The sequence below is a fragment of the Harpegnathos saltator genome, unplaced genomic scaffold, assembly GCF_003227715.2.
Source record: "Harpegnathos saltator strain DR-91 unplaced genomic scaffold, Hsal_v8.6 scaffold275, whole genome shotgun sequence".
NCBI lineage: Eukaryota > Metazoa > Arthropoda > Insecta > Hymenoptera > Formicidae > Harpegnathos > Harpegnathos saltator.
This window is the reverse complement of record NW_020230067.1, coordinates 495,268-523,240: the sequence shown is the minus strand read 5'-3', so window position 1 is coordinate 523,240 and position 27,973 is coordinate 495,268. Positions and strand designations below refer to the sequence as shown.

The window sequence follows — 27,973 nt, the reverse complement described above, 5'->3', positions numbered from 1 at the left end:
CATTTTATCCCCCCGTCGAGAGGTCTGCGCGTACCTCCATTTTTGCGTACCGTAATTAAAAGTATTTTCAGGCGCAATGATCGCAATCCTCGCTTGAGCTTTCGGCTGTATAATATGTTTAAATTGTTTTATCGAACGCGAATTTAATTAGCACAGCCCAAATTTTGCGTGTTGCGCGCGCGCGCGCGTGCGCACGCGTGTATGTTTGCGCTTGTTACAATTTCGATAACATTTTAACGCATCGCGAAGAATCTAATATTTTATTAATCGCCCTTGCCTCGTGTTGAGTATGGAAGGCCAGCTTGCGACGCTACGCTTATAAGAAACTCGCGTTAAAGATATTAAGGGTATAAAAGGTATTAATGCCGGATCTGAGACGTTTCAGCCCGATTAAAAGTGCAAGATTGAATAAGACGGCAGATACGTACGAAATCTTTTGCGACGCGATTTATCCGGGAAAATTAATTATTTATATCGATTTTCGCGCACGCATGTGCAAGTGTCTCTGCGTGAGGAAAGAACGGAGAATACAGTTGTGGATGCGTGCAAACGCGGCACAAAGAACAAAAAGGAGAAGAGAAATCTGCAGCTTAGTGTTCCACGAAAAGAAGAGATTGGTGTGTTTTCGCATGGCTAGATACTTCACCGCGTTTTCTTATCCGCGCGATGCGCCAGCTATTCAAAGCGAACACGAGGCAGCCCGACACAGAGAGAAGAGAGACGGTCGGGTCGGTAAACGCGCGGAAAAAGATACACACACGAGACAAAGATAAGGTGAGCGAAGGATATCGCGTCGCGCGAATTTCCGCGAGGATCTCGCGAATTGCCAGCGAGGATCTCGCAACTCGTGTTGCAACTCGTTCCAGCCTAATTTCCTGGGCGCGCGTTGTCCGCTCGCAAGCGGCAAGGCTGGCACCGCTGCAAAGGGAGAGCAAGCGAACGTTTACTTCATGAGAGAACCGGTACCGGCTCCGTTCCGTCTATTTAGGCGAAGCGAGAGCTCTCTCTCTCTCTCTCTCTCTCTCTCTCGCTCTCTCTCGCTCTCTCTCGCTCTCGGCAAACGCGGTCGCAAATCTCGAAATTCGCCTCGGCAAGAAAATACACCCGGCCCGTGCTCGGAAATGCAAAAAACCGCGTTAGCTCGTTGGTGGCATGGGTTGTCACGGAGGAGGAGGAGGAGGAGGAGGAGGAGGAAGAGGAGGAGGAGGAGGAGGAAGCGACGAAGGAGGGTGGAGGCGACGAGATAGCGCAAGAAGACGCAAGCTGCAGGCGCGCTTGCAAAGGGGGTGTCCTTTGTCACCCCCTGCGCGCGCGCACCAACGAGCGAGCGAGCGAGCGAGCGAGCGAGTGAGCGGGGGACGCTCTGCCTCGACTCCGGCAAACTCCTCAACTCGTGCTTGCGGTCCGCTGCTGCTAGTCCGAATTTCGCCGGTTGGTGCCCTGTATCGCATTAGGAGCAGAGAGCCCCTCGCGGCTCGCCCAACGAGGGGTCAGCGGGGGGGGGGGTGGATGGGAACGGAACGGGAAGAGGAACGGCGGGGGCGGAGGTGGACAAAAGCTCGCGGGGTTGCAGGATGGTAGCGGCGATGGTAATGATGGGGGCGAGAAGCGATGATGGCGCGAGAGGGTCGAGGGGGTTAGAACGAGGGCGGTGGAGGAGGAAGAGGACATGGATAGGGCAGAGGGTGCGGGAGGGGGGGCCGGCGGGGAGGGGAGGGGGTGCACCGCAAGCTCGAAAGTTGGGAAAAAGCCAAGGAAGGGGTTGTGCTTGGTGCGCGGGCCAGCCGGAGGGCGCAAGCTCCGGGTTTTCCTATGCCCTCCCACTCGGTTGCGCGATAGGTGGAGCTTTCCTACCCGCCAATACATGTCCCGGGGAGCGCGTACTCGCGGCTCACAGCACGAGTAGAGCCGCCGCCGTCGCGCCTCAGTCCTTCCACATCCACACGAAAACGCGCGTCCCACGGTGGTAGCCCACCGTGGTGTGGTAGCCTCTCGGCGCCGGCTCCCCCGCTGCTGTTGCTGTTGCTGCTGCTGTTGCTGCTGCTGCTGCTGCCGCTGCGCGTCGTGCATCGCTGCGACCAGGTCAGGAGACCCGCGCCGTTGTCGGCGGGCCCAACGACGAGAGAAGAGATAACGCGCGCGCGCGCGCGATAAGGCCGCGCAGCTACGCTCGCGTATTCGCGAGATCGGCGTCGCTCCGTATTGCATCGTATCGTCGTCGAGTGAAGCCTGCGACGTTATCATATAGGGATGTATGGTCAAGAGGATGAGCAAGAGAGAGAGAGAGGTTGGCCGACAGGTGAATGAGAATTAGAGCTCGGACTGTACCTACATACCTACGTACGCGGTGTGCTGTGCGCGCGGAGGGCGAGAGATGCTCGTGAACGTAAAAAAATAGTTTTGCAAATGTGGAGCAAGGTGCACGAGAAGGTCAATTAGATGGCGACGCGAGGTGGCGCGAGAATTCTTCGCTCGAATTCGCGTCTGGTAAAGGACTCTCCATGAGGCTGAGGTATCACGCTTGTGTGACTATGTTTCAACGGTAATTTCCTTGGAATTGTCGTGCCAGTAGCTATGGTATTCCCTGCGTTGTGCTCGAGAGAGCGAGAAAGCAAGAGCGAGAGCGAGAGAGAGCGAGAGAGAGCGAGAGAGCGAGAGAGAGAGAGAGAGAGAGGGGGGGAGAGAAAGGGAGGGACTTTGGAGGACTTTGGATTCGTAGAGTATAGCCTCTCTCCGTAAAGTTTCCGGCACAAATCATTTGATCGCGCGATAGAACTTTTTGTTGTATCTTCTTGAAGAGGTCAAATATTTCGTTACGTTTGAGGAGCAATCGCGCGTTGATATTCCGGAGAATATGCAGCAGCGTACACGTAGCCATTTGCCATCTGGACATCTGGGTTAGTGTGTTTAACGGAACTTCCGATTTATACTTCAAAAATGTTTAATCAAGTGTTGGTCATTTGCTACGCTATCGTGTTGCCGAAATCTCGATTCTTTGTATCTATTGTCTTTCTTGGTGCGTCCGGCACCGGCGGTGATTGTGTTGGGTGACAATTGCTATTTCCCAAGCATGGGACCAGCTTCGAAGGCGTTTGAAGGCGTTGCATCCGCACGAGAGAGACAAATCAATATATATATATATATCGTCGAGATTTTATATTTTGATATCATCGCGTGACGGTCTGCGTGTGCGTATACGTGTAACATACTCGCAAGGTCTTTCGTCAGGTCGCAGGAAGGCATCTTGCGGATCGATGAAGGCACGAATTCTCGGCAAATGAATTACCGGCGTGATGTGTCTTGCGTAGCAATTAAACGCGATTACACGTTGAAGCGCGTGAGAGCCGAGAGTGAGAGAATCAATTGGTGCGTCGCAGTTTCCCGACGTATTCGACGAAGCTGCTCGCAATATGCGCGGGATCCGATACGCGGGAGCCGGATCTCATCGATTACGGTGTAATTCGCCGATTTACGATGACGATTGCGTGAGGTTTCCGATCCGCGACAATGTGTGAAAAGTAACGCGATAAGACGGTTACATTCGGCCGCTCAAATTCGGTGAATTCGCGATTCTGTGTAATGGTAATTTCGATAACGATCCGCCGTTGCGTATTGCTCGCGATTGCACGGGATAAAGCTGCGCTTGGGCTCGTCGAGATAGAAACGCGCGCGTGTGTGTATCGCGATAAACAAATAGAAATTACGCCTCGAAACGAGCGCCGCCGAAACATCGGCGTTGTGCTTATACGCGCGTGTGCTTCCGAGCGATAGAAAGAGATTATGTTCGTAACGATACACATGCCGGAAATATACGGCACGATATACCACATTCGTCTATCTCCTGGCCGGCCGATAGCGACAGCGAAGTTTGATACGTATAAAAATATGTCGGACAGATTGGGAGATTAAGTAGGAGCGCGCTGGATGAATTCGAGAAAAAGAACAGAAAAAAGAGGAACATCAGCTACTGCTATCCTGCAAGGTATGGGAGGGACAGAGGAGGAACAGTTATTTCGCGCGTGCACATCTCTAGCTTTTCACGTTGGATCACGACGAAATCACGACGTATGTACGGCGTAATCGAGCTTTTTACTCGCGTGACTTATTCGTGAGCGACGTTCGTCGCAATTTACCGTTTTGAGCACGGGCAGCTCGAAAATCGATCGGTATAGCCTGTGAATTTTATGCAACATATAATTTCATCTCTATCTCGTCTCGACTAACCATTGAAACCAACCATTGAATCTCTCAACTCGTTACGCTCTTCCAAGGCTGCGTTCCCAAAAGCTCTACTAAGTCAATTCTACGGAATCTGACGTGGTGAGAGAAAGAATAAGTCTGAGCAAGTTACCAAGTCCAAGAGATTTCGAATGAATAAGTTCTGTATGCGGAGTACACTTTGTCGTGACACGTTTAACTGAGACTGATTTAACTGAGTAACTTGTAAAATTAGTTGAGGTGAAACCGAAAAAGTGTGTTAAATGGCAGTGTTAGACTGTTTCAGAAGCCAGAAGTACTTGAAAAAAGACATTAAGTTGAATTAAAAAATTAAATTAAAAGATCTTCATAACCATAAGTGGCACAAGGTGTTAAAACTATTATGTCGGTGTACAAATTGAACAGTCTCGTTTGCACGTATTGCTGAAAATTTAAATAATTTAACAGGAAGGTTTGGTTGGTACGCGTATTAAACAATTGATATCAAGTGGGAGTTGTACTTTTTATATATACGCGATCGTACCTTACTATTTATTCTTCTAACTCACTTCGGAAACAGGATTCACCGAGTTCACTCGGAATACATCTCCACTTTTGGAACGCTTAAACTTTGCCCATATAGTACATTACTCCGCGTTTTAGAACGGCGATGAGTTCCGCTACGCAGAGAGTAGTGTTTTGGAACGCAGCCCAGGTGCGATATTCTATCTGTTTGCCTCGCACGATTTATTGAAACGTTTGCTGAACGAGGATTTTGCTTTCACTTTATTAAAATTCAATAGACTACATTTGTGGAGCAGTGTAGAGACAATAGAGTTTGCGTCAATTATATTTTGATTATAACGCCAATGGCATTTTAATCATCATATGATTGCGTTATGCTCAGCTTTCTCTCTCTCTCTCTCTCTCTCTCTCTCTCTCTCTTTCTCGTTCCACTCTCTTCTACGAGTTTAGTACGCAAAAGTATGCCGGGCGGGCTTTAGATGATGAGATTTTTCAAACACGTTAGCATGGGCGCTTGCTTGCTAGACGCGCATGAATTATTGTTTGGCGGGGCAAACAAACAACGGCGTATAAGATATATTGTGTGCGCGCTGCATCATCGGAATAACGGTGATATTATATTTCTTTCTGTTTTGCGTTAAATATTGATAGCTGCGATATTAGCAGTGAATAGAGCCTCTTTGAAATCTATTATATGATGCAGCGAGTTTATTCATCCTTTAAAAGTTCATTGTATCTTTTTCACTGTCGGACGATGCATTTTGGCTTTCTGTATGTTGCATGACAAAGGTTTATTTCGCAATAATTTATTTCAAATTACGGACAAATTAAGACCTTGCTCACAGGTCGAAGAAGGAGAAACGAAGCGCGTTTCTCCCATAATAATCCGATTAAAAATTGTTACTTTAATCTTCGTCATGTTTAGCGCTCGTCGCATTCATTCGGTTTATCGTGTCGGAGAATTTATTTGACCGAATTTCATTCTCGCACGATTGACAAACGCTGAAAAGTGAGCGCGCTAAATGAGCTCTAAACTATTTTCACGCACGACAGACGACACGCTGCGTATACGACATGTTACGCTCTCCCTCCCTCCCTCTCTCTCTCTCTCTCTCTTTCTCTCTGTCTCTGTCTCTCTCTCTTTCCCTCTCTCCTTCGTGCGGAATTTGTATACCAGAATCATAATCTTCGGGTAACGGTAGATCGTACGGCTTGAGAGCCGTGAGATCGCATGAGAAAGGTGTGCCGCGCGATCAATGACGAATTTACACTCAGTCGAGTTTGAGCCGGTCGAGCGTCGCCATCAAGTTCGTCCGATCTCTCGTCGATCGCTTCTCGTGCCTATCGTGTTTTCGCCTGAGACTTAGCGTCAATTCCCAACACTGACTGGAAATCACACATTCGTCGCCGACATACCCGTTTGACCTTGCTCGTACGTATTACATTTCTGTATTTTAGATATCTTCTTACGCGCGCATTTTATGATAACGACGCAGGCATTGAAGAAAATTCGATGTTAAAGTGCAGCTCGCTTCGTCCCTGTAGTTCTTATCGCCGAGCCATCCTGCGGCTTTTCTTCCGAAGCTGTGGAAGGACAGTTCTCCGTGGGATGTTTCACGGGATCGGGATTTTCGATTTTGATCGCTCCGCGTGACCAATCAAGTATAATAATTTATACATTAAATTCCGTTGGTCCATGTACCGAGCGAGTCGAAAACGAGTTGTTAAAAATTAAGGATCGACGAGAGGTGATATCTACGAGAGGGGGCCTACTGGTGAGAAAGATCAACGCGAGGCTTCACAGTGTGCTTCTTTTTTCGAATTGCAGATCGATTATAAGTGCGCGCGTGTGGTTCGTGTGTGTGTACATGTGCCGTCGTCACCACCGTCCGCAGCAGTAACGGAAAAGAAGAGGACTCGCGACCCGCAGTGGCCGGAACCGAAAAATGGACGCGACGCCACGGCGACTCATCTCCGGTTTGCTTTTGTTCGCCCTCGCCACATTACACCTCGGTAAGTCGTCACGATTATTAACAGTCAACGAGCATAATGCGAGATTCGCCGAGCGTGATGGAACGCGCGCGCGCGGTGACGTTGCGCCGGATCGGAGAAAATGTTGTGTAATCCAGCGGTGAGGAGGTCAAGTGGAGAAAACGAGGCGCACGCAGCGCACTTCTCTCCGCTGCTCGGCGTTTTGCGTTTCGAGTAACTTCGGAAAAGTAACTCCGCAAAGTCCCCGGCTCTCTCCGGTGGAGAGAACCGAGGCTGAGGAGAATAGCGCATGAAATTCGATGTCGATGTCGCGAGTGTGAGCAACTTTTCACCGGCCGATTCTCGCCGGCCTGAGGTCTCGTTATCGCCAGTCCGCAAAAATGACGCAGCAATTTGTTTGCGACTTCCACTTTGCCACCGAAAAGATATCTTTAGAATTTCACGCGTGTGTCATCGCTCGATCGCCCGATCGTCGACATGCGCGCGCTTTTATATATATTTGCGAACTTGCATATTTGCATTTCACTCGTACGCTCGTGCCAGCTGCGATGACAAGATTATTTCGTCGTAATACGCGGGGCGAAATGAAAAAGACTGAAAGAAGCATGAGAGAAAACAGAAAGGCAACGTTTCCGTCCCGTGCGTCCCGTGCGCTGCGATTCGCGATGCGTGCGCGTACGCGCCGATGTAAGCGAATTGACCAATCACAGTCTATTGTCCCGAAAAATTATCAGCTGTAGTTAGTCAATTTGCTTAAGTCTTACGACTAACGATTCATTGTAGAAGGCCTGTTACAGCCACGCACTGAAGCGACTCAGCTTCTGCGAGGTAGCAGAGTTAACTGGTGTTTGGTCAGTCTGTAATAGACAGCCATTGTGCGTATCACGTCAATTTAAAATGCGTGGAAATTTCCGCGCGCGGCGCGGCCGGCCCGCTGGAATTGCGAGAGCTCGTGAGCGGTCATTGGGTTACCTGCAGTCGTTGTTACCGCAGAGGCCGCGTCTGTTATTTTGCGGTAATACCCACGTTTCGCGTGCTTCCTTACTTACTAGCCAAAGTGATACGAATTATGTGGCTTTCCGCTCCGCGGCAGCGGCGAGCGGCGCGAATGCGAGAAAAAGCCTTGCGCAACGTTCGATGACCTCTTGACCTCTCAAGATTACCCAGCATTTTCGCACATTTCGCAAAGCGATTCGTGCGATCGCGTTCAATGCTCACACATGGACGTGTGTGTGTGTGTCGTAGAGTTACGTCGAGTTACGCGTGCAATGGGGGCACTAAGGACTTTCGATTACCAGAGATTTGCAAAATAAGCAGGAAAAGAGAGAGAGAGAGAGAGAGAGAGAGAGAGGGGAAGGAGGAGGAAGAGAGAGAGAGAGTGAAGTAATCATAGTAGAATGTGATCGGCCTGTGTCGTTGACGTTTCTCATCGAAGTTGAACGACTGGAGGAACTCAATGTTGCACGTCTACGAGCAACATATCAGATTATTTTCGCTCGTGGCGCAACACGACGGGGCTACAAGATCTCGAAATTTAACAGCCGCAACTCGTGACCTTGATCTACCTTCGGAAATCGCCGGTTGGCGAAGGACGACGCGGCGACCAATTCTTTCGACACGTTCCCGCGTTTACCAGGAACGCAAGTAATTCCGTCTCCTGCGGACGAACGTGGGACGTGATGGCGCACCTGTTTCTGCACCCTTCTGATTCTATTGGCTGTACAAATTAGTTCGGTCCGTTTTCAAAAGATGGCTCCGGCTGTTATGAATGGTTCATAACGCCTGCCGATTTTGGCGGTTTCAGAGAGGTTAGCATCTGCCAATAATATTCAGTTTATATCGCTTTGAGTTTCATACAAAAACCTTGCTTTTTACAGTGTTGAAAATGTCGAATTTTGTGTTAACCAAGCAGCATTTGCGGGAGGTTTTAATTTTCTGCTTTAATTGAAAGAAAAGTGCAGCTGAAGCCCATCGAATGCTTGTTGAAGTTTATGGTGACGCTGCTCCAACTGATAAATCATGTAGGGAATGGTTTCGACGTTCAAGGATGGAGATTTCAGCGTCGAGGACAAGCCTCGCTCTGGACAGCCAAAAAAATTCGAGGACAAAGAATTGGAGGTATTACTCGAGGAAGATCAGAGTTAAACGCAAGAGGAGCTTGCAGAATCATTGGGAGTGACTCAACAAGCCGTTTCCGTACGATTGAGAGACATGGGATTTATTCAAAAACAAGGAAATTAGGTTAGGTTAGAAACTGAAACCGAGAGACGTTGAAAGGCGATTTTTCATTTGCGAGTAGCTGATTCAAAGGCAACAAAGAAAAGGTTTTTTGCATCGGATTGTAACTGGAGATAAGAAGTGGATATTCTACGACAACCCCAAGAAGAAAAAATACTACGCCAAGCCCGGTCAATTGTTGCCATCGACCTCAACATCAACACCAAAGCCGAACATACATGGTTCGAAGATCATGCTCTGTATCTGGTGGGACCAAAAGGGTATTGTTTACTATGAGCTGCTGAAACCTGGAGATCCCATTATGGGCGATCGGTATCGGCTACAATTGATCCGTTTGAGCCGTTGCGAGAAAAACGGCCGGAATACGAGGAAAGTTATGATAAAGTTATTCTTCATGAAAACGCTCGGCCTCATGTCGCAAAAGTCGTAAAAAAAATATTTGGAAACGCTCAAATGGGATGTTTTACCGCACCCGCCGTATTCTCCGCCGGACATTGCTCCTTCTGATTATTGGTTGTTCCGAAGGATGCAGCACGATTTGGCAGGTCACCGGTTCACTTCTTTCGCAGAAATCGAAAATTGGCTCCAAACTTGGATCGCCTCAAAAGACGAGTCATTTTTTCGAGATGGGATTCGAAAATTGCCTGAGAAATGGGAGAAAGTAGTAGCCAGCGATGGAAAATACTTTAATTGATCTGTTCATTCATTTTGTTTTGAAATAAATACATTTTTAACACAAAAAAACGAACCGAACTAATTTGTACTTCCAATATATTGAACGATTCTTCTCGGGACCTCGTTAAATATCAAGAAACGCGCGAAAAAATGTCCTTTTCTAAAAAAAAAAGAAATAGAATAAGAGGAAAAGAGAGGAAGAGGGAAGGAGGGAAAGAGAACACGCTTGCACGCTTGTATTCGACCGTGGCGGCAGCGAATCGTCGTTAATCGCCAAAAACAATGTCGCAACGACATGGCCGGGTAACATTTGCGTCCGCGGCCGCGACGGTAATTCGAAAACTTTTAAGCGATTCGGAACGTAAATTGTGTGAAGCGAAACGGGGACGCGCAGCCGGGCAAACCCGCGGCGCTCAAGTAGACGGCAGCCAACGCGTCGTCGACGTAATTGCATAATGGCTACGGTGTGTTCGCGCCAAGATACGAAGCCCTGGCCTGGTTTTTGCTAGGGGACTTTCACTCGGAGTTCCTGTCTTTTTCTTTTTCCATGTTACTCTCTGTCCTCCTCTCTCTCTCTCTCTCTCTCTCTCTCTCTCTATCAATGCCGGGTTGCTTTCCGTCTCGCCGCCCGCTCCTTGCTCGTTTCCTCTCAAACGTCGGTCTCATCGACCGAATTCGCTTTCAAACCAGTTCGCCGTCATCGTCGGGTCGAAGGGTTCCGCCGAAACTGTCGGATAATCCGTTTCAGCGATTTCACGAGGGGCGAGGGCGGGGAGGAGGCATAAAAGCGCGAGCAGATTCGCGTTATTATCGCATTGTTATCACCGGCGTCTCGCCGATCTACGTTCACGCGATCACAAAGCGATCGCACGTTTCTCACACCCCGGACACTTAGCATTCCGCGACGCTTCGTCGCGCGGCAAAGCTAAATCACGTTTAAGAGAAATCCTCATGGGAATATTTCTTCGTCGGTGGGTCACTTTCTAATCAAGTTCCATTAGCGTCTTTTCGCCCCTTCTCACCCTTCGCGCTCGCGCCTGTATCTCATTTTATCTTTATTTACGGAATGTTCGCTCTCAATAGACGCGGTAACGTAATTACATTTGAGTTCTCTCTCGTTTAAAAAAATCACGGTCCCCTTGTACGTTTACGGTAGAAATGTTCCGAGGAAAGCGGATTCTCGTAATGTCCTTTTCGCAGGAACAAGGTAGTTTCTTCTCTCACAGCGGAGGGTATATCCACTCGCAATTTCGTAGTTTCGAGTCGCAAGTATACCACCGCTTTGCGCAGTAAGCTGCGCGCGCGCGCGCGAGGATACGCAGTTTTAAAGCTCGACGCGACGGAATCCTGATCCTCGGTAGCTTACAGTAGCTAAAAATACGACTGCCCTGCTGGGGAAAGAAAAGAATCAACTTTGTTCCGATCGGGCAGCCTCGCCGAGAGCGCAGAAGAATTCGCTGAGCGATAAAAGAAAGTAGCTGACGCTACTTCAGAAGCGGCACTACGACAGATTCGAAACGTCCAATCGATATCACATCGATATAATAACGGTGCAGCGCGCCGAAAGTATCGACGGGGTGTGCGCGCGTGCAGCACCCTCTCGCCCCAATCAAGCCCGGTTGGAGCCGGATTCGATCGCGGCACTCGACGAATCTCAAATCGAACGGGACAATAGTCTCGTGGCGATGGTATGGTCCGTCCGTCCGTCCGTCCGTCGTTCGTTCATTCGTTCATTCGTCTGTCTGGAATCACTCGTAAGGTCTCCGGGGTATACGCACGCACGCCCGCATGTTGTTGTCGGCGGTTGTAATGCCGCGAATGCTCGGTTGCACTCGCACCACCACCATCACCACCGCCATCACCGCCGGACATCGAGAGGGAGAGATGCACATCCCTTTCTTCTTTCCTTCTCTCTTTCTCCCCCTGTCCCCCTATCTTTTTATCTTCTTTTTTCCGGGGTTTGCTTCCGGGTCAGCGAGCCAGTCGCGATCACGTCCGTTCCGCGCTCTTACAGATTACAGGGGTTATTACTTGTTGGTGTGTGACGCGAGGCGCGGGGCTGCCGCGCGCGCGCGCGCACGCGCGCTCACGGCGCTGCTGTAAGCTCCGCGAATCCCTCGAGCGCGGCCGTCTGCCGCGACTGCTCGCGTCTCTCTTCTCGCCGAGAGAGAGAGAGAGAGAGACGAGTCGGGTATTGCGAGAATCGCGATATACGGGCAATATTTCACGAGAGATCGATCGTTTCATCGCTTGACGTCGGCTCGCGTTTCACGAGTACTCGTTCTTCCGTGCGCGAGGAGCGTACGGAATGCGCCGGGAGAGCTGTTCACTGTTCCACCGCTGCTCGGTGGCCCGCTGAGCGGAGGCGGTGAAGGGGGAGGGGAGAGGAAAAGGTGAGATTGGATAACGCGCGGCAAGCTTTCGCGATTTTTATTTAATCGTTGGATTATCCCTCGAGCTCACGTGTACACGTGCGCGCTTTGATTGCTTTTAAAGACCACGAGCGGTTTAAAGACCGCGGCCCCGCTCGTTTACCGCTCGGGCGTCTGCTCCTAAGTTTCGATTTCCGCGGGAAGTGACGTACAAAGAGCCATCGAAGCTTTTAATTCGACCAGTGCCCGTCGCGTTGTTTGATTCGTCGTCGGTAACGTGCGCGCGCGCGCGCGCGCAACTACTAATAATCCGACGATGTCATTTTCCCTCGCCTAATCCGTTTTAAGTGTATTCGCATTCGCATCGCGCGACCCAAAGCGACTTGCTACAAAGAGGATTACTCTCCGACGGAGTGTTGCGCGAGCAGGCGGTGTCCATTTCATATTAACATGCTGCATGTTGTTGCGTCCGCGGCGCAATACGTTCGTCTTGCAGTCCGAGTTTTTTCGCGAGACAGAGAAGCTTGCAGCTATTCATATTATACATTATATTCTCGTTATCGCAAATTAATACGCCTTAATGGTGGGAAGATAGAAGGGGGAGAGAGAAACGGCGGAGGGGCAGGAGAAGAGGCGAACATCCCTCTCGGATGAAAGCGCGTAATGCGCGTAGCGCGTTCATGAGATTATCGGCGGCGTTCGTTGCATTCGCGAATAAGGATAATCGAAGCGTTCGTTCGTTCGTTCGTTCGTTCGTTTCGTTCTTTTTCTCCATTCTTGTTAGTCTTCAGTCTCGCGGGATTATCGAGTCGCAACTTACGATTGGAAGTATTCCGCTCGCTCAGTCTCGCGGTACATTATGTGGGAGGATACTCGTCGTAGTAACGTCCGTAGTAAAGCGCGTAATGGAGCGCACGTGAAAGCGAGCGAGGGTTGCGCAAGCGCGCCGATATCTTGCGCGACGGGGGTGTGTTTGTGTGTGTGTACGTGGGTCCGTGTGTGATTGTCCGATAGCGGGGGGTGGTCTCGTGCGTACGTGTATGTAACGTGCATGCATCAGCGTAATCGTCTGCGTTTTTTCGCGACGCAAGACTTCATGACTGACGGCTAATGAAAATGAAGGGGTGGTACAAGGGAAGAAAGCTAGAAACGGGCCGACGGAGGGGGGAGGGATGTTAACGCGTGGTGCGCTATCCATTACGAGAAATCGTCTAATCTCGTCGTCGATTCCCAAGACGCTACGCGCTTACTCGGGGTCTCGGTGTTTGTCTCCGTGACGTTTGGGTGAATTCGCGAATAACCGTGTGGGCCGTACGGCGACGCGGAAAATCGGAGGACATCGCGAGCGATATCATTTTATGACACCGAAGACGCTTATCGGGAGCATCGATAAATTTGTCGCTATTGATACTTTCTTTGTTTTCGACGTTACACTGTACGTTCATGCGTTCATTGGACGATCATTTATATTTGCATCGGTTTGCGTCGATTTATCATCTACGACAACTTGTTCGTTTAATTATCGCGAAACAATGCGGATTAATCTTCCAACTTAATATCTGCTGTTAATGTAATGAATGACTTGCTTTTATATTGGCTTGTAGTGGCAAAAATAGCGATAGAATTACAATTGTAGACACGTCGCACAGTGTGACCGAATCTACTGCTCTGGACAAATCAGTCTACAGACTTCAATCATGGTTCGGTTTAAACGATATCTTTTTTAATGAAAGCTCATGAAATTCCGCACAAATCTGTCGTGGCCGATTTTGCAAAAAAAATTTTGCAAATTTTTTATTTAACAAAAACAAATAAAAAACCCTTTCGATAAAACTTCTTACACAATTCTCTTGTGCCCACACATATATATATATATATATATGTATGTACATATGTGAGTATATATATAATATACATATTTAAACGGATATTCTATTGGGTGAGTGCAAAAGTTCGTGCGGAGTTTGTGAGTAAAAGTCACACAGTGATTAGGCAAACAAAAATCTTTATTCAATCAATGATATATTCTCCATCGTTTTCTATAATCTTTTCCCAACGTTCTGGCAGCATACGGATGCCTCGATCATAAAAACTGCGCGGTTTAGATTCGAAGAACGAAGAGACGCCGTTTTTTAAGGCCTCCAAAGAGTCAAAGTTTTTTCCATTTAAATAATTTTGCAATGACCGGAACAAGTGATAGTCAGATGGTGCGATATCAGGAGAATACAGTGGATGCATTAAGACATCCCATTTCAGGCTCTTCAGTTTGCGCAGCGTCTTTTTCGAAACGTGTGGTTTGGCGTTGTGTCGTGATGAAAGACGACTCCCTTGCGATTTGACAAAATCGGACGTTTCTCTTTTATTTCTCAATTCAGATTGGTTAATTGGCGACAGTACTTGTCCGAATCAATCGTTTCGCCAGCGGGGAGAAGCTCGAAATAGATTATGCCCTTGCAATCCCACCAAACAGAGAGCATCACCTTCATCGGGTGCAAACTGGCCTTTGGCATTGCGTCACCATGCTCACCTGATTGTTTCCATGTCCGTTTGCGCTGAACATTGTTGTAGAGGACCCATTTCTCATCGCCCGTCACTAGTCGATCCAAAAACGACTCGTTATTGAGCCGCCCGAGTAAAGAAACGGCTGCAGAAATTCGCTTGATTTTGTTCTTCTCGGTCAGCAAATGGGGCACCCATATATCGAGCTTCAAATCGAATCCCATCTTTTTTAAACGCCGAAAAGCGGTTGATCGGTCAACGTTTAGTGCTGTAGCAACTTCTTCTGTTGAAATTCGCGGATTATTGAGCACTAAAGTACGCAAAACATCGTCATCAATGTCAGAAGGTCGACCAGAGCGTGGCTCGTCTTCAAGGTTAAATTCTCCGCGCCGAAATTTAGCAAACCATTTTTCCACAGTTCGTTTAGCTGGTGCTTCATCCTGATAAACATCCTGAATGTTTTTTACGGCTGCGGCAACGTTTATTCCCTTCCGAAACTCGTAAAGCATAACATGCCGTAAATGCACCTTATCGATACTCATTTTTAAAGTGATATTTCTCGAAGCAGTTTGTATGAAAACAAATGATTTTTTTTTAATAACAGCTGAAGACGTCACCTTTCCAACGTTATATAATATGTAGATGGAAGTATTAATGACAACACTTTACGACGCTTATAACTCCATCTATTGAAACTCCGCACGAACTTTTGCACTCACCCAATATATACTAACTCCATAACCTCTAACTCTCTAAGACTACATGTATATCCTAAACTCTACACGCAGAACATTTTTATCGAATAATTTACCAGTTTGTATCGTGCAACTGGGATATACTCGTACAATAGCAAAGATTTCAAGAAAGTTTGCTATAAGTTTACCATGCTATATGGTAAATATATTATATACTATATGGTAAAAAACATATTTTTATTTTTGTTTCTGTTAAATAAAAAATTTGCAAAATTTTTTTTGCAAAATCGCCCACGACAGATTTGTGCGGGATTTCATAAGCTTTCATTAAAAAAAAAAATTGTTTAAATCGGACCAAAATTAAAGTCTGAAGACTGATTTGTCCAGAGCAGTAGATTCGGCCCCACCGTCGTGCGTCGTGCGTCGTCATCACGTTTTCCGTTGCACTATTGCAAATGGCAAGTTAATATCTTATTCTGCATAATGACGTCGTGATCACGAGGAAATTATAGAGACTACTGAGAAAGATGTTACAAATCACTGGGTTTGCTGGTAGCTCAATTTGTAAGACACTTTCCACAATTACTCGCTTTCTTTTCTTCACAAAGTTGTTGGATGAAGGTTATTATTCATGCGTTACTTAGTGCCGCGACGTTTTCTTCTTTTGCACACCTGTCACGAAGATTATGCCTCGATGGAGTGGCGGCAACAAAATTGCTCTCCCGTGCAGATCGAAACAATAAGATTGTTAACTCATTCTTTTGCTTTCTATTCTTATAAGGGGGCAGTTGCGCGTTTTATGATTTATCGGCCTTGCGTTCACCATGCACCTTGACATTAATAGGACGAATACACAGGCGCGCCGCGAGGAGCGTGGCCGATCCTTGCGGGATTTGAACGTCGCGTCATCCTGTTCGTCCATGATCTAGATTATCGTCAAGATCAGTATCGCATTGTCGAGATATAGATTGTCGAGGAGAGGCGGTATTATCATCTGTAGTGCTCTGCAAGCAACGAGATTTGCGCAAAATGAGAAACTGTAACAAGGCGTACAGCCTGAAATAAACTTTTATTGTACTTTATTTTCAATCTTATATAGGGTAAATCCGGGATAGATGGGCATAGGGGATAGATGGTCAATTGCTATAATTTTGTTAATATATGCTAGGCGTCAGCGCTGATCGGTTAGTTGTGAGTTGGATGTACCATGAGTAAGTGTGTTTCATCCTGATGCCCCGAAACACTGCTATTGTGAGTAAATAAATGTTTTATGCTTTTAGTAACCTCAAAAATGTGTTTCACACTTCAGAAAAATGCCTTGCGAAGGCGGTTTATTTTAAGTTACAACATTAGACCTGAATTTAAGGGGACTGGAGGGTCAGATTGCTGAAAAATCGTGCTTGTTTTTGATAATATTTTGCGACGAACTGAATAAATGTGCAAGAATGAAAATTTTAGGTATAGTTATACAACATATGAAGAGTAGAAAAATTTTGTTTATTAACAAATATTCGTATAAATATACGATATATATAGCTGAAATATACTCTCCTGTTTTTGTTCAAGTTATCGTTTCTGCAGTAATATCTCGGCTCTCAGTGGTCCGATCAGAGCGAATTTTAGCTAGAAATCTTGAGGAGGCTTATCATTATCCGGTGAGCCGCTAGAAAAAGAATCGAACAAAATTAACAAAATGGCAGCTATTATTAGGAAAAAATTCAAATTTTTCAGTTCTTTTATAATAAAAAAGTTAATATCTCGAAATGAAATATTTTGACGGAGTTGTTCATGGTTCACCTGAGAGCTGCATGAACAAATATTATTGCTTTAAACTTTCAAATCGATACGAAGTTCAGTTTCGGAGAAATCATTGCAAAAAGTTGAACAATAAAATTTCGAGAAAAACGCGTTCAAAATTTAAGTGGACGTATATTTATATGAGTATTTATTTAAAAACAAAATTTTTCTATCCTTCATATGTTATATAAATATATCTAAAATTTTCATTCTTGCACATTTATTCAGTTCGTCACAAAATCATTATTAAAAACAAGCACGATTTTTCAGTAATCTGACCCTCCAGTCCCCCTTAAACGGCTAAAAAAACATCATATTTTCATATTTAATCTCGAAATTCGTTTTTACGCGGTATATGCATTTTTACGCGAACTCTCCAAACGGGGATAGATGGTCCATTTTTTTAGGTGGGCAGCCTACTTAGCGAGAAGTAGCAAGCAATGGGCATCGGATCGACATTTTCTATATATATATATATATATATATATATATATATATATATATTCGACTGTCATTTTTCTCTGGTACCTAACATTAAATGTCAAATTTGTCAACACCGATCGGTCAATCGGAGTTGGATGTACCACGAATAGGTGTGTTTCTTCCTGATACACAAAAATACTATTATTATGAGTATGATAAATAAATATATTATAAATAAATGTTTTATGTTTCTATTATTACCTCCAAAATGTTTCACACGTCGGAATAATACCTTGCGAATACGGTTTGTTTTGAGTTACAACATTAGACCTGAGCTTAAACGACTAAAAAACATTATATTTAACCTAAAAATTCATTACCATTAGAAATGACGTATGCCCAACTATGACGATCTAACCTGGACGCGTGACCAGAATATTTTTAATATTGCGTTATTATTGGCATCTCATGAATTTTTTTCCACAAAAATTCTTCTGTACCTTAAACATTATCCTCTACTGAATGTGTTAATATGTTGTTGACCATTTATTGCATTAATACAAATGAGTTATTTGCAATTAACAAAACTATGTCCATCTATCCCGGACTTACCTTATTTAATTTCAATCTCTATTTGTTTTCTTAAAAGATTTCTTCCGTGCTGTAAATTCCAATTATCTCATAAGTCTCATAATTATCTCATAAGTTTATTGTTATACTTTATTGTATAATACGCGAAGTCTATTCGAGATATGAATATCGATAACATCGTTTTCCAACGTGACGTGAAGAAAAGACCGCAGTATATCCATTAGATTTGAATGTAAAATACTTCACTGCCGTGCCAAGTGGCGCGACGATAATTATAACCGTGATCGGTTTGATGTAAAAATTGCATAGGTTCTTTTCCGATGTGTGCCCCACGTGCACGCAGGCGGGGTGCACTCTATGTAATTGGAGTCGGTAAGCGGGATACATTTAATGCGTGTACTTGTTGCTCGATCGCCAGATGTGCAACTCCCAGTGTGGCGTTTATGTGGACGTTGGAAGTGACGAGCATACGGCGTGTCGGCCGTCCCCAAATTCTGCGGCCTACGCTTAATCGATGTAAACGACTGATTCCAAATGGAGAAAGAGAGAGAGAGAGAGAGAGAGAGAGAGAGAAAAGGAGCGGGAGAAGGGGGCTGAGAGATGAAAGCCCTCCTTCGATCGTTCGTTTCCGCTATTAATCGCTCTGCAATCTACCATAATTTACCACCTGTGAACGACCGCATTACGAAATCGCGCCGTTCTTTGATCCGGCTTAAATCCCGAGAAAATCGCGAAATTTGCGATCCGATTTTACTACCGCATCTCTCCTCTCCTCTCGTATCTCTCCGTAATCGCGAGAACGCACTTCTCCGCGATCCGCGAATCTAACGTTCACGAGACAATTGGCGTGTTTACTCATGGCCGCTTCCTCGAGAACGAACGACTCGAGAAGCGGTTTGCGCGATCCCACGACTCTTCGTTCGCAATTGTCTACTTTGGCTCCCCATTATCCCGTCCAGCTTCGGATTTCCTGTCTTATGTTAAGAAATATCCGTTTTCCATCCTGACGCGAGCCGCTGTTATTCGTTACCGAAATATCGATTTTTACAAAGAAGCATAATTTTCGATTTCGTAAAACCGCTGTCCGTTCCCCTTCGCTAACACAATACGTAGCTATACTGCAATTGTATCGCGTCTGTCCATTACGAGAACGAGTCGAAACTCCGCAGAGTATAAAAGAAGGGAGTATGAGAAGGAGCGATTCGAGTGAAACAATTCAACTAATGGAACGGTATCACCCGCGAAAGTTTACGATCTCGTAGATCCTCCACTCGTTATCTTGTATGTTCTCTCTCTCTCTCTCTCTCTCTCTCTCTTCGTTATCGCACCGAGAAAAAAGCGCATAATCGCATGACATCGTGGTGCACGAGATAACGCTAGTCGAGACACGTCGAAAACGATGTTGGACGGTGCACGGTGCACAATGAACTTAAGGACAACGCGCGTGTCGCGCGGAGGCGAACACTCGTCTATATCGTGTACGCTATTTCCACTTTCCGCGCTCACGACGTGTGAATGTCGTCGTTGTTGGTACGCGATTCGAATTCCTACGGATACCGATCGATGTAGGCTGGTATTCGCTCGGGGCACGACTGAGACACGGGAAAGGGAATTTAGGATGATAAACGCAAGAGAGTGAGAGAGAGATTGGGAATAAATAAATACTAATAGACTATTAATAGAAGTTGCCATTCTCCGGAGATTATTAACGTCATGTGTGCGCGCGCGCGTGTCGAGAATATGAAACGCATGATTTCGTAAAACCTCATATTTCTGTTCGCCATATTTCTATGCACAAAAGTTGTTTCATAATACTTTATTTCCCACAAATATTTTATTTTATAATACTTTATTTTTCGTATTTAATTAATCCTGTAGAGAAATTTTTGAAATTAAGATTCTGAGAATTTAAATCTGAGATTAAGATTTCGGGAGTTAAAATTCTGGATAGAAATTTGTACAAGCTAAATTCTATGGACCAAATTTATATCCAGAATTTTAATTCTGAACTAAGATATTAAAATTCTGAAAATCTTTCAGAAAATTCCAAGTAGTATAACCTGCACTTTCGATCGAATCACGCTACGTTCTCGTCAAGGCTCGCGCATCTTCGTTGACGAAAGCTGATGAAAGTCAGCTAAATTCACCAACGCACTTGTTACACGAGCCTCGTGAGCGATTGGCATAATAATCGTGTATGTCTGGCCGGCCAAATTGTCCTTACGGCTTACGGCTTGCAGCAACAAGTTAGCGACGGGACACTCGATTGGCTTTCCCTTGCCAATTGTGCCGCGGACAACTGCCATTTGCGCGTCTTCAGGGTGCATAATGCGTTATGAGACGAACAGGAGACACATGCTCCGTCAGGAGATCATTATCGGCCAGCCGCCGATCTTCCTGCACGCCCTTTGCAAACAGCTGCTTGTTACATCAGGCGAGTGTCACGGGGAAAAACACCATCGCGATGATTCACGCGAGAGAAAACCACGTCCTCGGAATACGACGGGATAAACAAGGTGGCGGAAAAACGCGTCGTTAGAATTAAGGTCGTGGATTCTGGGACGCGCGGCGCGCGCGACGAACACTCGCGCGTATCGATCAACCTGGTCCGGCAATTCTCTCTCGCCGCTCTTAAATCACAATCCCGTCTGCGAGGATCAGACTAGCTGCGAGTTATAACGCGAATTAAGTGCTTTTTCCTCTGCACCGAATAATACTGAATATCGAAGAAGTAATTATCACTTTTCCTTTTTTATTTTCTCTCTCTCTCTCTCTCTCTCTCTCTCTCTCTCTCTCTCCCTCTATCTCTCTCGGAAGAAGAGAGAGAGAGGGAGAGGGAGAGGGAGAGGGAGGGTGCGCCATGTCCTGCTGCCGCGCGCGACGCGAATCTCGAGGTCGCAGTTTTCCCACTTTGCGCGAGTGAACCCGACCTTGCTCGTAACGCGAGGAGAGAATCAACGCGATCGAGACGCCGCCGTGCCACGGGGGTTGAAAGTAACGCCGTTCAGAGCAAGCCAGCCGTTTAGCGGGCGCGACTTGCTGACTTCCGGGGTGGCGTCCGCGTGCCACGCCGCGCCACGCGTCGTTGATGTGTGTAATGCGTCGTACACGAGCGCATGACAAATGCCCCGGTGCGATATCATTATCGCTCAGATACTCGCGTCCCTCCTCCTCCTCCTCCTCCTCCTCTTCCTCCTCGTTTTCGTCGACGACGGTGGCTTCGCTAAGGGCGATCACCTCCCCCGATTTCGCTGGCACCCCCTCGTTCCGATGATTCCGATTCCCACGGAGGGCTGCCGCTTGTGTTACGTAAACCTGCTTCTAACGGGACACACGTACATACATACGACGCATCGTTCCAATCGATATGCGACGGCACCCGCATGTGTGTCCCATCTATCCATCCATCCGTCTGTCGGTCCGTCCGTCCTTCTGTCCTTCTGCCCGCTCGCCCTCTGCAGCGGTGTGTGTTCGTGTCTCTCTGGCTGTGTACGAACGCGCGCGCGGGGTAGCATTCATATCGCGGGGAAACTCAAACACGAATCGGAGAGACGAAGCTATGTAATATCGCCTCCTCTGCCTACGGCTCGCGTCTACGTGCCATCGATGTGCCGGGGAGTGTTTGGTCGCATTGATCTTCCTCGCGACTCCGGACGTAGACTTTCGTTCGGAGCTACGTACGATCGTGTTGTGTCGGGTCGACGGTAAGACCGGTAATTGCTGCGGTAATGGGACGGCGAGTCGATCGCGCGTTATCGCAACGGAGAATCGGACGCGTTTATTATTACAACCGGATCGATTCTCGTCGCGCGTTTCGCGTGCGGATGAATTGCTGCACGGATTGACACGCGTCTCACGGGAAAATGGCAGTTTGCATAATCCGTCCGTTGTCATTTTTCTAGACACCCCCGTTTCTCGAACGCGATGAACGATGACGTTGCCGCGACTGGCGAAAGCCGAGCGAGCGATCGACGTCTCCAGCAATTTCCCTCGCACACACATTTTCGCGAACATCCCTCGATCGAGTCCGCGTCCGGGTTACGGTATCGTTGCCGTCATATCGTGCCGCGGGCTCACGGCCTCCGAGAGAGAGAGAGAGAGAGAGAGAGAGGGAGGGAGAATAAACAAAGCGAAAGCTTTGGGGGATTTCGGGGTATCGAGGCGCCGCGAAATAAACTTTCAAGCGCGGCCACGACGATGGCCTGTTCTAAGTCGGCGTTTTTATTTCACCATATCGGGAAACGACGTCAATATACCGACTTGAGCCACCGGCTGGCCTTCGCGGCACGCGTTCTATTTCCTCCAGATTCCCATTTCTTTCTTTCTCTCACTAACACACCTCTCACTCTGCCGTTTCCGGACCGAATGTTAACCAACCGACCGACTGAGGGAGAAAGAGAGCGAGAGAGAGAGAGAGAGAGAGAGAGAGAGAGAGAGAGAGAGAAAGAGAGAGAGAGGGTTTCGTGTTCTCGGTGTTTCCCAGCACTCGAGAGTGCTTATAGCACAACCACCCACCTAGAACGGAATGCCACCGTCGACGTGAACCTCGTCGCACCCGCGGCCCAACGAGGTGCGAGGAATATAGCGTATCCGGACCGCTCGCGCGCGACGAGTCGTACGGCTCAGTCAGTCAGTTCGATATTGCGAGGGACGGCGGGACGGTTGGTCTTAATGCATTTGGCGAGGTAGCTACGGTACGCATCACCAGGCACCCTTTCTGCAAGCTCAGCACTCCCCCGCTCCTCCACCTCTCTCCCCCTTCTCTCTCTCTCTCTCTCTCTCTCTCTCTCTCTCTCTCTCTCTCTCTCTCTCTCTCTCTGTCCCTGTCGTCATTCTATCCCTCTCCTCCTTGTCTCTCTTTCTCCGCGTCCCTGTGTGTCTCTCCTCATCCCCTTTCCAGAGAGTATAATGGCCCTAAAACGAAGCGGGCGAAGTCCTTGGCTTTAATCTCTTAACGGGCAAACGACAAAAAATATCAGTCGCGCTCTTCTTGCGAGACGGATAGGAGACGTCGACTCGCACGATCGATTAAGAGATTACCTCCGTTTGTGATAATTATCAGCGGCGATGCGAACCGAGCGGCGTCCCTTGTCCAGGATGCGCGGCGCTCTTCTCTTGCGAGCTTTTCCAATCCGCGTTCTCTTGACGCGCGAGCGCAAAATTGACGGCAAGTTATCTACCGGCCGGTTCTTGCGCCGCGATTGCAGCCGCGATCTCTCTTGTGTTAGCGAAATCCAAGATAAAGGAAAGATCCTTGTCCCAAAGAGAGCGCCCACACACACACACATACACACACACACACACACACACACACACACACACACACACACATATATACACAGGGATGGCTAAGGAAGGGGGAAGGGGAAGGGACGAATATTTTTCATGGAACAAAGATAATTAGGTTAATGAGCCTCGCGTGAAACTACAAATAATCCGCCACGCGTTATTTGCGCTCGTTGATCCGACGAGACGATGATATTTGGACTTGTTGAAGATACGCGAGGAGCACACATCGGCGATAATTGATAATTAACATTTCGGTAAAAGGTTACACGCCCGACAATGTTACTAACATTATTATTAATTTCCAAGCTGCAACGAAATTGATAACAAACGACTACTCACGCGCCCACGCCCGCGCCGGTTGAGCAGTCGATAAATTGACTACCACGCTGAAACTGATATACGCCCGCGATGATTAATTTCGTCGTTGTGGCATGTGTCTTACTTTAGAGATATTTTCTACTTTTACAGTTTTCAGTTGGGGGGAAAGATGAACGCGAGGAATACGTGCGACAATATGTTACATCTCGCTCGACGTGTACGCGGGCTTTGAATATAACGTTGTAATAACAACAATAATAACAACAATAACAACAACAACAACAACAACAATAATAATAATAATAATAGTAAACGCGCAAAGGACATTCGCGGTAATTATCCGATCTTTGCGGCGCAAGCGCATTGAAATTGCGACGTATGATGTACTCGCGGCGAAATAGTTAGCCATAATACGTCGGTCGCGGTGGCAGGCGGCAAGGGGAGGGGAGGGGTGTTTCGTATGGTTTTATGAAAATATCAAGAGCATTTATTGTGCACAGCAAACGAGCAAACTGCTCGAATTACGTCTAGGAATTACGCGGGCGTGTTTGAGGACTACGTAATAACCGTCCGACTAAATGCGCTTTGCAGTTGCGACGTATTAACGTCCGCGCGCAAACTTTCCTTATTTATTTGTATGTCGTAAAAGCGCGCCGGGTGGGCGCACGCGCGCGCGCGCGCGCGCAGCCCACTCTCCCGAGAGAGTATTTTTATCGAAAATCGTAAGTGGGTCACCCCACACCGCTCTCGCCGCGATGGCGTTACTTTCGAACGACTTTGTGCTACCGAGCTATCGCCGCGAAAGACGCGCGGTCGATTCGCCAAATACCCGCGCCACGCTCTCTCGGTCCTTCCAATCTCGGTCGTATGCTGTATCGCGGCAGTCAATTATCCGACGCATTCGCAAATTCGACGTGGCAAATTCATCCGGCGGCGCGGCGAGGCGTAGAAAAAGCGCGATCGTCCGCAATCGAGTCTCGAGGCGCGATGTTAAGTTTACTCACTCGCGATTCTCGACGACGCGAAACGCTCCGCCGTATCGGCGAGTCCAGAATTACAAGCGTATCGGCTTTGTTCAATTTGCGGACCGGCTCTCCCTCCGTAACCCCGCGCTACGCTGTTATTTATGGACGAAACCGGCTACTTTAGATATGTCGCCGCGATAGCTGCGCGCGGTTTCCCGAAAAGGACGAGAATTACGGAATCGTAGGATACGATCAACGGTGAACGAAGGCGGAAGGATCGCGTGATGGAGGTGACGACGTCTGGCCGGCCGATAAAATGCAAATCGCGCAATCTCGGGATATTAACAGCGGATGGAAACGTGCAATCCCATTAAATAGAGCGGGCTGGAACATGCGGACATTTAAAAGTAACAAACATCCGTTTTTAATTCCGCGACTCGCATGGAGAGTCTTCCTCTCGACGAAGTTTGTTAGCTACATCGGCGTGTACCGTACGTGCGCTCGCGTATCTTCCGCGAGTAACACGCTCGAGTACCTTCGACGACCAGCGCGCGATTAATTCAATATGTTAGAAATTAAAAGAATCGCGAATATGTCTCGGTTAACAGTGTGAGCGCGATAGAAAAGGAAAGTGATTTTTCTCCGGGATTTTTCGCCAATTGTTCGAATGGACGACGCGCGAGCTGCGACTCGCACGAAGGGGAAACAATTTTCTCCAAAAACAGAAAGAGAAAAAAAAAGTGATCAAATCGATCGGCCGCCGCGAGCGAACAATAAAGCGCGCGTGCGAGAGTTCTCCCTCTTTCTCTCTACCCCTATCTCTTTCTTTCCCACCGTTACTTTTGAATTCACGCCGGTGTCGCGACTGCTCCGTCCGTCCGTGCGTCTGTCGGTCGGGAGCACTTAGAAAATCGATAAGCCCTGGCTCGCTTGATCCGCCGCTGGCTGCTGCCAGGCCATATCTTGATTAAAATCAGTGCCGCCTGGTACTCTCCTTTCTTCCGCGTCTCCCCGCCCCACCGCTGTCTCGCCAGCCCCCTTTCGTCGCGCGATGAATCCGGTTAGTCTCGTTAACGTCCTAAGTCACCGAGTCTCTCTCACGGCGACTTTGTATCTCTCTCTCTCTCTCTCTCTCTCTCTCTCTCTCTCTCTCTCTCTCTCTCTCTCTCTCTCTCTCTCTCTCTCTCTCTCTCTCTCTCTCTCTCTCTCTCTCTCTCTCTCTCTCTCACTCTCTCTCTCTCTCTCTCTCTCTCTCTCTCTCTCTCTCTCTCTCTCTCTCTCTCTCTCTCTCTCTCTCTCTCTCTCTCTCTCTATCTATTTATCTATCTCTGGCTCTCAGTTACTTTCTCTTCTCACGGAGAAAGACCGGCGTCCGGAGCAACGAAGAAACCACCACCTGGAACCTTCCGGCGCAGCTCGCGATCGAACGCAATATCGGCGGCGACAACGACGGCGGCTGCTGGCCGATATCGGGTCGACCGCATTGCCAGCGATCTGTACTCTCGACGAAAGTGAAAGCGCATGTAGTAGCACGCCCGATCGTGGAATACTGACCTGGTCAGGAATGTATTTCTAGCCGCCGCTGTAATTCCGCCGCGCACACGACTGTATAATCTTGAATGACCGCTCGAGAATGTTCGGATCGAGATCGGTCATGAAAAGTTGTTGCTGTTGCTGTCGCTGTTCTCTCGCCGGATCCAGACGGTCAGCACGAAATCCAAAGACCGCAGACGGGGTTGTGGAGTTTCGAGGGTTTCGCGGTTTTGCGAGGAACTCGCGAGCTGATCGCGACCGATTAGCGAACGAAACGCGAAATTCCGCGATCTCCGCGTTACTCTCCGAGTCGCGTTCGATCGAGACGGAGGGAGGGGGAGGGACGCATGTTCTCTCTCCACGGCTAATATCGCCGAGAGTGCGCGTCACGCTCGTCGCGTTAAACATACATTACGCATTACGTAGGCGCGCTCGCGCTTTGTCGCGCGAAAAGTGAATTAGTCCGGGCGGTCCTCGTTGAAAGCACGCCGTCGGTACAAAGGATCTACCGGATCCGATCGGGACACCATCGGACGTCACGCGCCAGCGAGTCCTCGTCATACTATGCGCGACGGTTACGACGACGACGACGACGACGACGACGAGGAGGACATCGACGCCGACGGCGACGCCGCGTGTATTTGCGGCGTACGCAATATGCTTTGTGTCAGGAATGCCCCAGGCCAAGGTATTCCCCGCGCGTTGGTCCCTAAGACCCTAGCTAAGATCAATGTGTGGGGGGACTATTCGAAGGACCTATGCGCAATCCGGAAGCTGATCACTAAAGAGAGGGAGAGAGAGAGAGAGAGAGAGAGAGAGAGAGAGAGAAAGGTGGGATAGGAGGGAGGAGTATCGGCAAGTGGATGCTGTTTACCATGCTCAAATGTTGACCGAACTCCCTCGACCGTTCTTGGACCATATCGTGCTTTCAGACGAACCTCCCCGAGCTAACGGCGAGTTTCGAGTCGTGCGTATAGGCCGGTCAAATGAGGCGAATTTCTGGCTCTGCGCATCGACGAAGAAATTGTTGAATTGAACTTTATATACCGTCTGTCGTGCACGCGGCCGAGAACGTCGCGAGTGGACGAGAGACTTTTCAAGCGTGAGCGAGTCCGAGTCGCGAGCTGATTGCATACAATGAGGAAAAGGTAGAAGAAAAGTCGACATTGTGCAAATATTAGAGTTTGGAGTGCTCGTGGAGGAGAACGTGAGCTCGAGGTTTCTTGGGCCGATTTTCTCGGGACGAATCGGCAAATTTGTTATTTTACCAGGTGGTGAGCTGGTGTGTTCTGCACATAAGCGAAGCACTTTCTCACTCGATCGGGATATGAATAAAATTGGCCGATGCGCTTATTTGAAATTTCCGTTTTGGCCGGCGATAGAAGAAGCCGGGACTTGTTCGCTCGCTCGCGTATAATTCGTCGTTTAATAACTCGTCGTATCGTCGAGCTCGCTGCGCTGGCCAAAGCTGATATTCGGGTCGGATGTTGGGCGAATTCAAACTCCAACATGATCCTTTGAGTCATTCGGGAAACTGCGCTACAGCTTTAAATCAGTCCGGCCATGTCGCCCCGACTGTCCGAATATCGTGGGAAATATTACTCATATCAAAATCGCTACATGGCGATCACTTTGGATAATAAGCTTTGGGATCAAAATAATGAAACTGCATAATTACACGGTGCAATAAGTGTAAGCTCGAACGAGCTTACAGTCTGTCTCCGTCCAATCGCCTCGTTACGTCTGACGACTGGTGTTACACTTATTCTACAGATTAAATTAAAGATTAACCCTTTATATTCTGAATTAATTTACCTAAAGCCCTCTTGTTAAATTAAATAGCTTTTGGCATGCTACAAACATA

At 47.8% G+C, this 27,973-nt stretch overlaps 1 protein-coding gene across 6 annotated transcripts in view; it reads left to right on the top strand.

Annotated features, from left to right (window-relative positions):
* The first annotated feature begins 1,766 nt into the window (after positions 1-1,766).
* Positions 1,767-27,973, top strand: part of LOC105181168 (protein Skeletor, isoforms B/C) — a 62,619-nt gene continuing 36,412 nt past the window's right edge. The window contains exons 1-3 of one of the 6 annotated variants that reach the window (XM_025299428.1): positions 5,922-6,154; positions 6,268-6,384; positions 6,551-6,735. In XM_025299428.1, the coding sequence (XP_025155213.1) occupies positions 6,669-6,735 (67 nt within the window). In that variant the 5' untranslated portion in view covers positions 5,922-6,154; positions 6,268-6,384; positions 6,551-6,668. Of the gene's footprint in view, positions 2,300-5,921; positions 6,155-6,244; positions 6,385-6,550; positions 6,736-27,973 lie in introns of those variants that run through there. The other 5 variants (XM_025299431.1, XM_025299430.1, XM_025299429.1 and 2 more) reach the window with 5 other exon arrangements.